This window comes from Salvelinus sp. IW2-2015, linkage group LG36 (genome assembly GCF_002910315.2).
Source record: "Salvelinus sp. IW2-2015 linkage group LG36, ASM291031v2, whole genome shotgun sequence".
NCBI classification, from domain to species: Eukaryota; Metazoa; Chordata; class Actinopteri; order Salmoniformes; family Salmonidae; genus Salvelinus; species Salvelinus sp. IW2-2015.
In genome coordinates, this window is record NC_036875.1 from 23,416,846 (window position 1) to 23,431,997 (window position 15,152).

The 15,152-nt window shown below is 43.0% G+C and overlaps 2 protein-coding genes across 5 annotated transcripts in view; one reads left to right on the forward strand and one right to left on the reverse strand.

The window, feature by feature from the left end:
* Positions 1-15,152, forward strand: part of LOC111959806 (potassium voltage-gated channel subfamily E member 2) — a 367,483-nt gene that overhangs the window by 245,219 nt on the left and 107,112 nt on the right. The gene's annotated exons all lie outside the window — the stretch shown is intronic.
* The window catches only part of LOC111959642 (MORC family CW-type zinc finger protein 3), a 30,165-nt gene continuing 17,994 nt past the window's right edge, over positions 2,982-15,152 (reverse strand). For 2 of the 4 annotated variants that reach the window (XM_023981365.3, XM_070437664.1), the window contains exons 7-18: positions 14,429-14,557; positions 13,948-14,067; positions 12,786-12,883; positions 12,496-12,603; positions 12,283-12,411; positions 10,159-10,230; positions 9,410-9,452; positions 8,026-8,125; positions 7,530-7,626; positions 6,563-7,367; positions 6,144-6,340; positions 2,982-6,010 (exon numbers count right to left, since the gene is read on the reverse strand). In XM_023981365.3, the coding sequence (XP_023837133.1) occupies positions 5,863-6,010; positions 6,144-6,340; positions 6,563-7,367; positions 7,530-7,626; positions 8,026-8,125; positions 9,410-9,452; positions 10,159-10,230; positions 12,283-12,411; positions 12,496-12,603; positions 12,786-12,883; positions 13,948-14,067; positions 14,429-14,557 (2,046 nt within the window). In that variant the 3' untranslated portion in view covers positions 2,982-5,862. Of the gene's footprint in view, positions 6,011-6,086; positions 6,341-6,562; positions 7,368-7,529; positions 7,627-8,025; positions 8,126-9,409; positions 9,453-10,158; positions 10,231-12,282; positions 12,412-12,495; positions 12,604-12,785; positions 12,884-13,947; positions 14,068-14,428; positions 14,558-15,152 lie in introns of all 4 variants that reach the window. The other 2 variants (XR_002876705.3, XM_070437663.1) reach the window with 2 other exon arrangements.

Below are 15,152 nucleotides of genomic sequence, written 5' to 3' on the forward strand. Positions count from 1 at the left end.
GTGATTTTCTGGATTTTTGTTTTAGATTCCGTCTCTCACAGTTGAAGTGTACCTATGATAAAAATGACAGACCTCTACATGCTTTGTAAGTAGGAAAACCTTCAAAATCGGCAGTGTATCAAATACTTGTTCTCCCCACTGTATATCAATTGTCAATTCTAGATATACCCATCTCAAATATACCCCCTCCTGGACAAGCTCAGAAAGGGGTGATTCTCTAGGTCATATATCAGGTCAAGATTCATACAACATCAGAGGGGTAATACAATGATTCCAGACATTGCCATACTCCTCCCCCCAATGGGAAAAGGGAGTGACTAGCTTACAGACATAGTGGAGCCCTTCTCCCTTTCTGATATTCTGCATATTATGAAAATAAATAAAACATCTTATTTATCTGTTACCTAACTAATTCTGGTTCAGCTACGACAAGTGTCCCAGAACTTTGAGTTTGTACTACAGGATGCAAATTTCTGTTTGAAAAAGATAGCCTTAGCTTTCCTAACTGCCTGTGTATATTTGTTCCTAACTTCCCTGAAAAGGTGCATATCACGGGGGCTATTTGATGCTAATGCAGAATGCCACAGGATGTTTTTGTGCTGGTCAAGGGCAGACAGGTCTGGAGTGAACTAAGGGCTATATCTATTCCTAATTCTATATTTTTTGAATGGAGCATGCTTATTTAAGATGGTGAGGAAGGCACTTTTAAAGAATAACCATTAAAGAATAACCAGGCATCCTCTACTGACGGGATGAGGTCAATGTCATTCAAGGATACACTGGCCAGGTCAATTAGAAAGGCCTGTTCGCTGAAGTGTTTTAGGGAGCGTTTGACAGTGATGAGGGGTGGTCGTTTGACCGCAGACCCATTACGGATGCAGGCAATGAGGCAATGCTGAGATCTTGGTTGAAAACAGCAGAGTTGTATTTGGAGGGCCAGTTAGTTAGGATGTTATCTATGAGGGTGCCCGTATTTACAGATTTGCGGTTGTACCTGTTAGGTTCATTGATAATTTGTGTGAGATTGAGGGCATCAAGCTTAGATTGAAGGATGGCCGGGGTGTTAAGCATGTCCCAGTTCACCTAGCAACACGAGCTCAGAAGATAAATGGGGGGCAATCAATTCACATATGGTGTTCAGGGCACAGCTGGGGGCAGAGGGTGGTCTATAGCAAGCGGCAACAGTGAGAGACTTGTTTCTGGAAAGGTGAATTTTTAGAAGTAGAAGCTCGAATTGTTTCGGTACAGACCTGGATAGTAAGACCGAACTCTGCAGGCTCTCTCTGCAGTAGATTGCAACACCGCCCCCTTTGACAGTTCTATCTTGGTGGAAAATGTTAGGGAAAGGCATGCGTAGCCAAGTGATCGTATGGGTCCAGTGAGTGATTGGGCTGGCTGGGGACACGGCGATTAGCAAGCTAGCAGTTAGCAGGCCGTGGCTAGCATAAGGGCCTTAGAGGGATGTCGCAATGGGGAAAGTCTGTTTTTGCCTCCTCGTGCGGTGACGTCGATAGAACAGTCGTGGAATTAGTAGGGTTCCAAGTAGCAGAGGGGTCCAAGTCCAATTGACAAAATGGGTAGTGGTACAACAAACTGGCCGATGGATCAGCTGATAGATAGCTAGCCGGATGAATTTACTTATGGTTAAAAGATTGTAAAACTCCACTTTAGACCCGACAAAGCTTCTCTACATATCTAATTTTTTATTAGTATTATATATATATTTTTATAAACATAATACAAATACATTTAAATGGTTATGGTACACAACCACCATCTCGGCCCTAACCGATATGTATCACACTATGTTGATCAAGTGGGTAATGGATCCCCTACTATGTATGGTTCGGGGATAGGCGGTATATTTCGTAACCTCTTTAGGATGGTTTTACCGTTTATGAAGAGGATAGCCAAACCTCAAACCTTAGCATAGCCAAACCTCATTTAAAATCAGCTGACAAAAATATAGTAAGTGAGGTGGTGGCTAATACTATGACTAGACGGGTGTCATTAGATCCTGACCATCAAGAAGGCTCGAGTCTTATGCTGTTGTCTCGAAGACCAAAAAAGAGACCTCCGGGTATAAGGCGTATGCTGGCCCTTAAAAAGCGGAGGTTAACCGTTAAAAGAAACTCAGTAAGTCAAAGACAACGTAAAGTGAGGAGGTCTGGACCAAAAACTGCAAAAAGATTACTCAGAAGTATTTTCTAAAAGAAAAAGCAACATGGCTCTTTTACACCGCATGTCCTCTGAATCTATAAAGACATAGCTCGATCTTTTCACTGCCCCCTTAACCCAACATTCAATAGAGAGGTCCAGTTATGTGGAGATAGCCCCACTCTCTGCCATTACAGACAATGGACCATTAGAGTTTTTCATCCCAGGCCATGGTGGCAACTACCTGGACCTCAACACATTACATTTACGTCCCAAAGTGACCAAAAGAGATGGTACTAATATTGCAAATGATGCCAGTGAGTCTCATTAATTACCCCTTGGCGACCATCTTCTCCCAAGTGGATGTGACTTTGGGTGAACGACTTATCAGTCAAAGCAGTGCCACCTATCCTTATAGGGCTATCCTGTAATGTTTACTAAACTACTCCGAAGACACTCTGAAGACACAATTCACCGCCGGGCTGTTTAGCAAGGATACTGCAGGAACATCTATGGAAGACATTGAACCCAGCACAGGTGAAGACAAAGAACTGGAGGCACGTGCTCGCTACTGTGCTGAATCTTGAATTTCATCTGCTAGGGCCTATACACTCAGACATTTTCTTTCAAGAATGTTTACTCTTAGACAAAAGTATACACCTCATACACATGGTTATGGCCTTATAAAAAGAGAACACCTGTACCGTGTCAGAGTTGAAATGCATTTTACTTTAAGTTTGCATCCCAATATTACACATTAAATACATCACAGAAGACTGAAAAATAACAAAACCTTTTGACAAGAAACACCAGATATCCGGCGGGGTGTTTTAAATGTTTATTAATTATGAAAAATATTAATAACATTCCACCCATAAGTCAACCTAAGTCATTTGACTGCAGGCTACGTGCAAAATAGCTTACAGTTTGTTGCATCATTAAGTACCACTGATGGAAATTTTATACATGTGCTGTTCTAATAACCAATTTCTGAAGACCCGCCCAGACCCTTACTTTGCGCTGCCCAGGAGGAGACACATCATTCACAAACAATTGACGGACGGCAACTGGTAAGTCAATTTAAATAAATCAGTATAAAAATAAATGATGAAGAATAAAATCAAAGCGAGTAACACATAAAAAAGGTACCCATAGTCATAGAGAGGAGGCTATTTACTAGTCTTATGAGAACTAGGACGAGGGCGTAACGGTACCATGGAAAGCCCCGCTGACAGCTGACTGTAGGCATTTAAAAGAAATGTCTATGTGGTCTGCTGCCAATAAAAAATAACAAGGTATTTTTGAATATGGGGTGTTATTTATATGTATAGCAAGTAGTGGCAAGAGAATCGTTGAAGATGCACATGGGTAATAGTACTAAGTGAATATGGATGTGAAAGTTGTGTGATTGTGAGAAAATACATATTAAACTGAAATTTGGATAATGTTTGAAATTTGATATCAAGCTGATAGGAATGTGGTTAAGAAATGGATTGAAATGATTAGTATTAAGATTGAAATCTGGATAATAAGCTGATTGAAATTTGGACATTAAGAGGATTGAAATTGAGCTATTTAGTGAATGAGAGCTGTCAGGGGACTAGTAAGTGTGAATATGGAGTGAATGTGAGCTGAGTTTGCCAGTTCTGTGTGAGCTGATCTATAACGTTATCTACAGTAGAGGATAACATGTCAGAAATCTCTTACAAGACAACCTGTCTCAGGAGATGTCTCGATTAGTAACAAGGAAAACATCTGAGGGTAACATGACTCATTTTGATTATATGACGATAACATGTCTCATCAGTGGAGTTTGATGTACACTACCGGTCAAAAGGTTTAGAACACCTACTCATTCAAGGGTTTTTCTTTATTTTTACTATTTTCTACATTGTAGAATAATAGTGAAGACATCAAAACTATGAAATAACACATATGGAATCATGTAGTAAACAAAAAAGTGTTAAACAAATCAAAACATAATTTATATTTGAGATTCTTCTAATAGCCACCCTTTGCCTTGATGACAGCTTTGCACGCTCTAGGCATTCTCTCAACCAGCTACCAGATTGACCTCGAGTGTCCCTGTGCAAGAATTTCCACAACACCACCATGGTCATAGAACAAAATAAAAGTTTTTAAAAAGTATAGAAAACATTAGGAATACCTTCCTAATAGGAACACCCCCCCCCCCCTCTCTGAATGGCACACATACACAATCTATATCTCAATTGTCTCAAACTCAAAATCCTTCTTTAACCTGTCTTCTCCCCTTCATCTACAATAAACAAAGTGGTTATAACAACTGAAATCAATAAGGGATCATACCTGTCACCTAGATTGGCCTGGACAGTCTATGTAATGGAAAGAGCAGGTGTTCTTGATGTTTTGTATACTCAGTGCATTCGGAAAGTATTCAGACCCCTTGACTTTTCCCACATTTTGTTACGTTACAGCCTTATTCTATAATTGATTAAATGGTTCCCCCCACAAATCTACACACAATACCCCATAATGAATAAGCAAAAACAGGTTTTACAAATGTGTGCAAATTTATATAAAAAAAAAAAGAAGTATTCAGACCCTTTACTCAGTTTTTTGTTGACAGCAATTATAGCCTCTCAAGCTCTGTCAGGTTGAATGTGGAGCATCGCTGCACAGCTATTTTCAGGTCTCTCTAGAGATGTTCGATCGTGTTCAAGTCCGGGCTCTGGCTGGGCCACTCAAGGACATTCAGAGACTTGTCCCGAAGCCACTCCTGCGTTGTCTTGGCTTTGTGCCTAAGGTCATTGTCCTGTTGGAAGGTGAACCTTCACCCCTGTCTGAGATCCTGAGGGCTCTGGAACAGGTTTTCATCAAGGATCTCTCTGTACTTTGCTCCGCTCATCTTTACCTCGATCCTGACTAGTCTCCAAGTCCCTGCCACTGAAAAACATCCCCACAACATGTTGCTGCCACCACCATACTTCACCGTAGGGATGGTGCCAGGTTTCCTGCAGACGTGACGTTTGGCATTCAGGCCAAAGAGTTCAATCTTGGTTTCATCAGACCATGGTCTGAGAGTCCTTGGGGTGCCTTTTGGCAAACTCCAAGCGGGTTGTCATGTGCCTTTTACTTGGGAGTGGCTTCCGCCCACTCACTCTACCATAAAGGCCTGATTGGTGGAGTGCTGCAGAGATGGTTGTCCTTCTGGAAGGTTTTCCCATCTCCACAGAGGAACTCTGGAGCTCTGCCAGAGTGACCATCGGGTTCTTGGTCACGTCACTGACCAAGGCCCTTCTCCCCCGATTGTTCAGTTTGAACGGGCAGGCAGCTCTAGGAAGAGTTTTGGTGGTTCCAAACTTCTTCCATTTAAGAATGATGGAGGCCACTGTGTTCTTGGGGACCTTCAAAGTTGTGTGCCTTTCCAAATCATGTCCAATCAATTTAATTTACTACAGGTGGACTCTAATCAAGGATGATCAACGGAAACAGGATGCACCTGGGCTCAATTTCGAGTCTCATAACAAAGGGTCTGAATACTTATGTAAATAAGGTATGTTTATTATTTTTAATAATTTTTTTGTAAAAGAAATCCCTATAAAACAAGTTTAAATAGTGTAAAAAGGGATAGGCAGGAATCATCTGTGACTATCCCCAGGTTTGCCTCACCTTACAGAGTAAGATGGATGACAACCCCTCCATCCATATCCCGCCCACAGGCCCCTACACAGGCCCCATGGACTCCACGTCAGTAAGAACCTGGTCGAGGATCTCGTCAATGACTGAACAGTCATAGTTTACTTGTTCGAGGTCCAGCGCTGGGACAAATGTGACCAGGAGACGGCCAATGCTCCTCCGAAGCTCCCTCAGTCTGAGAGACAGAGAAACAGATTGTCAACATGTACACTGTCAGAAATGAATACTGAAGGAAACAATCTTATCCTCACGTCTGGGGCGTCTCCGAGGTCGAGCCATTAGCAGCACTAGTGGCCTCTCCGTCTCACCTCTCTGCCTGGTCAGCTGATGTCTGAGCTCCCTCACTCTCCTGTTTCTCTCTCAGCTGTTTCTCTTTCTCTTGTTTATCTCTCTCCTGTTTCTCTCGCTCCCACTCTTGTTTCTCCCTCCTCAGCTCCACCACGTCCTGCTGCAGCGTCTCACAAAGAGACCAGAGGTTGCCCCTCTCCTCCTCTATAATCTCAACCTGTAAATTGGGGAGCAGGCAGGGTCACAGAGGGGATGGATGACAAAAGATTATGGGGAGAGGAAGAAGTTATCAGATAGACACCCTGGCAATGTTCTTTCGCACACTGCATTCTCCATTTAACAAATACTAACTGTACCGACAGCTGCTGGGCAAATCTTACTCATTAAATATTAACAGCATACAAATATGAGGCTACAAGATGGTCAGCTGGTGACTGACCTTAATCCTCTCCGACTGCTCTCCTTCTTCCCCTCCTTCTCCAGTCTGACAGGCCTGGTGGCAGTGCTCTCCCTTCACAGTGGCCTGGGAGAGCTCCTGCATGTTGCCCTCCAGGTTATGGAGCTGGGAGGTCAACTTGATGACTTGCTCCTTGAACTGGTCCCTCTCGTGGGCTGCAGCCTGCATGAGCTCCAGCAGCTGGTCCTGCTGCTCCTGGGCCACTGACAGGTTACGTAAGTCAATCATAGGATGGTCTGATGGGTCTGGGGCGGATGGACCAGAAGAGGATGGGCCTGGTGTGGATGGGCCAGCAGAGGGTGGGTTTGGTGTGGAAGGGCCTGGTTCGGTTCTGTCCCTCCCTTTTTCCTCCTTGTGCTCCTCATCTTCGTCCTTCACTGTGCTCCATATCTTTGTCTGGGTGGTGATGCTCACCTGCTCTGAGGAAGGTGGTGGAGGGGAGTAGCTGGTCGCCGCAGTTCCCGTCTCCACAGAGCTTGTTCCTGTGCAGCTAGTTTTAACGTTGCCAGTGCCAGAAGGTGTCTCCATGGCCCTGCGCTCTGATTTTACCATGGCAAGGTCAAAGGTTGCCTTCTTTTGAATAGGGGTGCTGTTGATCTCCAAGATCATAATGTCCTCATCATCCATGATGTTATCGTCGTCATCGTCAACAGGGATGACGACTAACGTGGATGACATGGTTGTTTCTGCAGCTGGTGATACAGTCTCCATGGGGGTGTTGTGGAAACCATTCAACCTGGGTCTTTTTGTCTCCCTTTCAGGGGTCATGGCCAGGGTTCTCTTCATTCTGTAGAGAGGGTATGGGGGCTTATCACTTGATGCACTATTGAATGAATAATGATTATTGACAGAAATTCTCTGTCCCCTGTGGCAATGATATGAACTACAAACACTACGAGAGAGAGCATTCAAGGGAGGAGAGACACTACCACTCAGACAGTGGGCCTACCTTGGGTTTGAAGGGGTTGACGCGGCCGTAGAGGTTGACGGGGCTGGAGGGGTTGACGGGGCTGGAGGGGTTGACGGGGCTGGAGGGGTTGACGGGGCTGGAGGGGTTGACAGAGAGCACACGGTAGAGATTAGGTAAATGTTTTTGGAGGAAGGGCTGGTCAGTCCCTACATCTTGGCCATGTTCTGTTATAATCTCCACCCGGCACAGCCAGAAGAGGACTGGCCCCCCCTCATAGCCTGGTTCCTCTCTAGGTTTCTTCCTAGGTTCTGGCCTTTCTAGAGTTTTTCCTAGCCACTTGGCTTCTACACCTGCATTGCTTGCTTGAGGTTTTAGGCTGGGTTTCTGTACAGCACTTTGAGATATCAGCTGATGTAAGAAGGGCTTTATAAATAAATTTGATATGAAGAGAGACCCACATGTATATCAATACCGACATTATTAAAAACATCCCCATCAACATAACACATGCACACATCTCGTACAGGAGACTTACATGCTTTGGTGAGGCAAGAGATCCTCTGGTGCTTCAGAGTCTTGTTCTTCTGAGCCAGCGCCTTAATCTGCATCTGCTCTGGCTTCTGCTCATCTTCATTCTGACACACACACACACACACACACACGGGTAGTTTGGGTAGGGCACACAACATATTAGGGAGAACAAAACATTTGTGGGCATAACATAATCATGAACCAGGGTGTGACATACACCACATGACTAAAAGCATGTGGACACCTGCTCGTCGAACATCTCATTCCAAAGTCATGGGCATTCATATGGAGTTGGTCCCCCCCTTTGCTGCTACAACAGCCTCTGCTCTTCTGGGAAGGCTTTCCACTAGATGTTGGAACATTCCTGCTGGGACTTGCTTCCATTCTAGCCACAAGAGCAATAGTGATGTTGGGCGATTAGGCCTGGTTCGCAGTCAGCTTTCCAATTTATCCCAAATGTGTTTGATGGGGTTGAGGTCAGGGCTCTGGACCTCACTTTGTGCACAGGGCATTGTCATGTTGAAACAGGAAAGGACCTTCCCCAAACTGTTGCCACAAAGATCGACTAGAATGTCATTGTATGCTGTAGCGTTAAGATTTTCCTTCACTCGAACTAAGGGGTCTAGCCCAAACCATAAAAAAACAGCCCCAGACCATTATTCCTCCTCCCCCAAATTTTACAGTTGGCACTATGCATTTAGGAAGGTTGCATTCTCCTGGCATCGACCAAACCCAGATTCGTCCGTCGGACTACCAGATGGTGAAGCGTGATTCGTCACTCCAGAGAACGTGTTTCTACTGCTCTAGAGTCCAATGGCGGTGAGCTTTACAACACTCCAGACGACGCTTGGCATTGTGCATGGTGATCTTAGGCTTGTATGCCGCTGCTCGGCCATGGAAACCAATTTCATGAAGCTCCCGTAGAACAATTCTTGTGCTGACGTTGCTTCCAGAGACAGTTTGGAACTCGGTAAGGAGTGTTGCAACCGAGGACAGACTTCAGCACTCGACGGTCCCGTTCTGTGAGCTTGTGTGGCCTACCACTTCGCTGCTGAGCCATTGTTGCCCCTAGACATTTCCACTTCACAATAAGAGCAATACAGTTGACCGGGGCAGTTCTAGCAAGGCAGAAATTTGACAAACGTACTTTTTTTTGTAAAGGTGGCATCCTATGACAGTGCCACGTTGAAAGTCACTGAGCTCTTCCGTACGAGCAGTTCTACCAAGTTTTGTCTATGGAGATTGCATGGCTGTGTGCTCAATTTTATACACCTGTCAACAATGGATGTGGCTGAACACGCCGAATCCACTAACTTGAAGGGGTTTCCACATACTTTTGCATATTTAGTGTATACACTGATGGACAGACAGACACACAGACAGCTAACCTGTTGTTGTTTCTTATCCGGCTTCATTTTGGTGTTCCTTTCACTGTGAAACAGAACACAGATTGACTGACATATTAAAAAACACTGGCACCATCTACATTTGATTGAACATAAATCAGTAATTTCATTCATCTCACCTGCTGACATCCTATACATTCTATAGAATAGCCTATATACAATGTTAATGCCTTGCCTACTGTGCTGCTAAATGAAGGCAAAATCTCACTTGCATATGAATCTGTCAAGTCAACAGTTTTCTTTGGGTTTTACACTTTTCTAGTCTGAACACCAGCTCATTCGTCCTTATAAATATACAAATGCCATTTGACATGTGACTGCAAGCATGCAGTTGACTATGCCAGCTAGCTATTTTGCGTTTGATAGTAAGCCAGTTATTTGTCTAACATGTCGCACAAAAAATGCTTTACCTGCGTCTAGTAAAACGTAAACTGTCCAGCTTCTACCAAATGCAAGTATTGTGGTGGGAAAACTTGTGCCACGAGCCAGCATGGTAAACATGTCACGATTACTTTGCCTCCATCAATAAATCATATAAAGCACTTTATTGTCAATCTTAACACATTTTGTGCAAGGCCTAACGTTGTTTTTTCACTCCATGCATAGACAAAATAACGATGTATGTTTCAGCCTTAAGGTTCATTATCTGCAAACAACCTACATGTTCAGTTATGCATTACAAATATATTTAGATGCAGCATCATTGATACAGTATATGGTTGGGTTCTCACTGTTGCTTGTGGGTTTTCTGGTATGAAGGTTGGTCATCGGAGTCTTCAGGCTCTTCCTCTACCGTGCAGCTCCTGGAATAGGGGATACTGAATGCCTATATACTGTAGTGGCAACGTCAACACACACATGCATGCACACCGGTTGGCAAGTAGGCATGCACAGACAATATACACTGAGTATACAAAACATTAAGAACACTTGCTCTTTCCTTGACAGACTGACCGGGTGAAAGCTATGACACCTTACTGTTGTTACTTGTTAAATCCACTTCATCAGTGTAGATGAAGGGGAGAAGACAGGTTAAAGAAGGATTTTTAAGCCTTGAGACATGGATTGTGTATGTGTGCCATTCAGCGGGTAAATGGTCAAGACATACGATTTAGGTGCCTTTGCACAGGGTATGGTAGTAGTTGCCAGGCTCGCCGGTTTGTGTCAAGAACTGTAAAGCTGATGTTTTTTTTTACGCTCAACAGTTGTCATGACTGTCCTGTGAGGATCCAAATAGGTCAGATCAGCTTTGCAATAAATAACTTCAACCAGACTACCTCTCACCCGCAGAGGGGGGAGACTGGTGGGGGTTAACACCTCACACCCTGTTGTAAATCAAGGACAGAACACTCAGACCTTCCCTATCCAAATTCACCCAAGGAATGGGCTTTGTTTAAAGAAGACTTTTCCCACCGAAACTAACTCGTTCAAAAGTAACTACTGGAACAATATTTCTAACATAGAACGTTGGGAATGGTCTGAGGCAACCTAACACTAATGTCGTTTTGGGTAGTACTTTTTGTGATGTCATTAAATATGTTATAAAGGAAATACTGTAACTTAAAGTATACACACTACGAGGTTTCCATCCTCTGCGTTGTGCATGCTATATGAAAAATGATGAGTGTTTTTGTTAAGGGATGTGATTTGAGAAACTATAGGAGGAAATTGTTTCTATAACTGTCCACAGTAAGTAGTCACCGCCCCCTTGAGTGAGGTCAGAGAGCATGTCAAGCTGATGGAATCACCCATTTTGAACAAACTGTATAAAATGAGGGGATAAGAATTAACATACCAGACCAGAGAGATGTAGAGCTGCAGCTTTACGTTTAAAGTGGTTTGAACTCTAAATCTCAACACGAGGTAGAGACAAAGTCACCTCCCGGACAATCACGGGTACGGCTGATTAGCCGTCCTAAGTAAAGTATCTAGAAACGCGAATTGAAGTGGAACCATTCTACTACTCTGCTCAAACCACTGTAGTACACTACTCTCATCACCCCACTGGGAACCATCGACACAGCTGACTAGCCTATCTTCAAAGAAGCATCTTCCAGAGCGAATGGAAGAAGAATAAACTTGTAGTTCTGTTCAGGACTACACAACAAGTCACCGGAAACCGGACGACTGCAGAGAACAACAGAGAAACCCCTTTTGGACAATCAGAGACTTACAAATGTGCCACGAAAAAAGGCCCTGTCCACTAAGAGAAACCAAGGATTTTCACGTAACAAAAATCTCTCTCTCAGCAGCCATATTGTTGTCAGTTAATTTATTAAGTGTGTATGTTCATCCTGTTACCATTTAGTTAGCTAGTAAATAATTAAACCAATTTGTGCAGTACTGTATCATAAGTAAGGCTCGGGTTTTTGCAGAAGCAAGGAGGTTACAACTGTTCAGAATGATGATATGAGGTTATGATTAATGAGTTGACTGTTTATGGATGTGATAGGCAATTCGGGAGATGGTAACTCTTTAAAGAACCGCTCTCGTGGTGCCTCAGATCCTAATGAGTTAATTCGTGTGTATCAAGAATGGTCCACCACCCAAAGAACATACAGCCAACTTAACACAAATGTGGGAAGCATTGGAGTCAACATGGGTCAGCATCCCTGTGGAATGCTTTCGACACGTAGTCCATACCATGACGAATTGAGGATGTTCTGAGGGCAAAATGGGCGGGTGCAACTCTTAAATCAAATCAAATTGTATTTGTCACATGTGCCAAATACAACAGGTAGACCTTACCGTGAAATGGTAACTTACAAGCCTGTGGTGTTCTTAATGTTTGGCATACTCAGTGTATTTTATAACACCTGTTATAAGTATTATTATTTGATCTAGGTGGGACTCACCTGAACTGGGGGTCAGGGTTCATGTGGCAGAACCACTCCTTTGGGAGCCGTTTGCAATCAATTCCATCTGGCAGCTTCCTCCAGCGCAGGCAGGTGTCACACTGCACCCAGTTCTGGTCTGGACGTTTCCTATGGATGTAGAGATACACAGAAGAACCAGTTAGAGGAGGGATGGAGAGAGGAGAAAGGAAAACAGAGGAGTGTTTTACTTACATGGTGTCTTCCACTGGTGTGGTGCTGCTAGGATCTTCTTTGTTTCTCTTAAAGCGTATCTCTTTCCAGTAGTCCTCCAGCTTTAACCCCAAGTTGTTGATGGTTTTCCTGCACATAGGAAATAAGAAATAAACAGACAGTTCACCTAGTGCTGATTTATTCAACTAGATTATTGAAAGTACACCATCTCTAAAGTGAGTGTGGGCAGATTGACGATAAATAGTTTTGTTTTATTGAGTGGAAAACAGTTCCTCGGGACATGTTCTTGAATGGAGCACTCTCCTCATTACCTGTATTTGTCAGTATTGTCAAAATCCTGCTTGTTGTGGGTGGGCTCCAGAAAGTTACACTCGATGACCCCAATGACCCCGAGACCTTGGATGTTGGCCTGAGGGGGGGGGTAGAAGTGGTTATGGGGTCAGTGACAGGATATACAATGCATTCGGAAAGTATTCAGACCGCTTCCCTTTTTCCACATTTTGTTACGTTACTGCCTTATTCTGAAATTGATTAAATTGTTTCCCTTAACAATCTACACACAATACCCCATAATGACACAGCGAAAACAGGGTTGTATAATGTTTTGCACGTTTATTAAAATAAAAATATACCTTATTTACATAACTATTCAGACCCTTCGCTATGAGACTCGAAATTGAGCTCAGGTGCATCATGTTTCCATTGATCATCCTTGAGATGTTTCTACAACTTGATTGGAGTCCACCTGTGGTAAATTCAATTGATTGGACATGATTTGGTATCATGCCATGAGGCTGAAGGAATTGTCAGTTGAGGATCGAGGGAAAGATGAACGGAGGAAAGTACAGAGAGATCCTTGATGAAAACTTGCTGCGGAGCCCTCAGGACGTCAGACTGGGGCACCTTCCAACAGGACAACGACTCTAAGCACAAAGCCAAGACAACGCAGGAGTGGCTTCGGGACAAGTCTCTAAATGTCCGTGAGTGGCCCAGCCAGAGCCCGGACTTGAACCCGATCGAACATCTCTGGAGAGACCTGTAAATAGCTGTGCAGTGACGCTCCCCATCCAACCTGACAGAGCTTGAGAGGATCTGCAGAGAAGAATGGGAGTAACTCCCCAAATACAGGTGTGCCAAGCTTGTAGCGTCATACCCAAGAAGACTCAAGAATGTAATCGCTGCCAAAGGTGCTTCAACAAAGTAAAGGGTCTGAATACTTATGTAAATGTGATATTTCAGTATTTCTTTGGAAAAAATTAAAACCTGTGTTTGCTTTGTCATTATGGGGTATTGTGTGTAGATTTATGAGGGGGAAAAACAATTTAATCCATTTTAGAATAAGGCTGTAACATATTTTGGGGGGAAAAAGTCAAGTGGATCTGAATACAAGTCCCACAATAGAAGCATCGAAGTACCACAATGGATGGCAGTCATTTTTCTTATACACATGCACAAGCACATACACTATTCTACCTTGAGTTGAACGCCCACTCGCTCATAGGCTTTGATAAGGCGGTTTTTGTGGTACATCATGATGCCGTATTGGTCCTTGCTCTTGGTGTTGTACCCAAAGGTCACGGGGATGCGTCTGTTCTGGTAGAGGACTTAAGGACAACTCAAACAGAAAGGAGAACAGTGGCATATATATATATCATTTTCCCCTTTATGAAAAATACCATATTGTATCACTGTGTTGAACATGAACATCCAACTATGGAATACATTTAACTTATAATTAGCTAAAGATAGGTAACTGATTATTGCAAGCTTATAAAGTATTGCGTCTATAGCAGTGACTGATGGTATGTCTTGTATATAGAGCACACTACCCATATTTTCCTATTTCTAATTTCCCTCCAAATGCAAACAAAAAGTAGTGTCTCGAGGATATGACAACATGCGCACGCACACAGACTAAAGCCATCCAGAGAGGATCCGGGGTGAAGAAGGATACCACAAAGTTGGGCTTGTAATGGTCCTTAGCAATGTAAGCCAGGCTCTTGGAGATGAGCTCAGTCTTCACTTTCTGACCTCGAATTATGATCTGCATCCGGGGCTTCAGGTACAGAATACTGCAGTATGCCTGAGCACACAACAACACTTTGATAAACAATCAAAATATGAAATATTTCACACATACAAAATGAATAAACTAGTCAAAGGACAAGGTTCACACACCATGCATAGTCTTCACATTTTGCTGCCTTAGAATTAAATAAAAAGGGATTAAATTAGATATTTTTTGCTACCGATCTACACAACCTACACTACATTTTCAAAGTGAAAGAAAAATTATAAAACATTTTCCAAATGAATAATTGATTGTGTATATCTTCACACCCCAGAGTTAATACTTGGTGGAAGCACCTTTAGCAGCCATTACAAGCTGTGAACAATTTTAGATAAGATTCTACCAATCTTGCACAACTCTTTGGGCAACATATACAGTGCATTCGAAAGTATTCAGACCCCTTGACTTTTTCCACATTTTGTTACGTTACAGCCTTATTTTAAAATGGAATAAATATATTTTTTCCTCACCAATCTACACACAATACACCATAATGACAAAGCAAAAACAGGTTGACATTTTAGAAATTTTATAAAAAATAAAATGCTGAAATATCACATTTACATAGGTATTCAGACCCTTTACTAAGTACTTTGTTAAATCACCT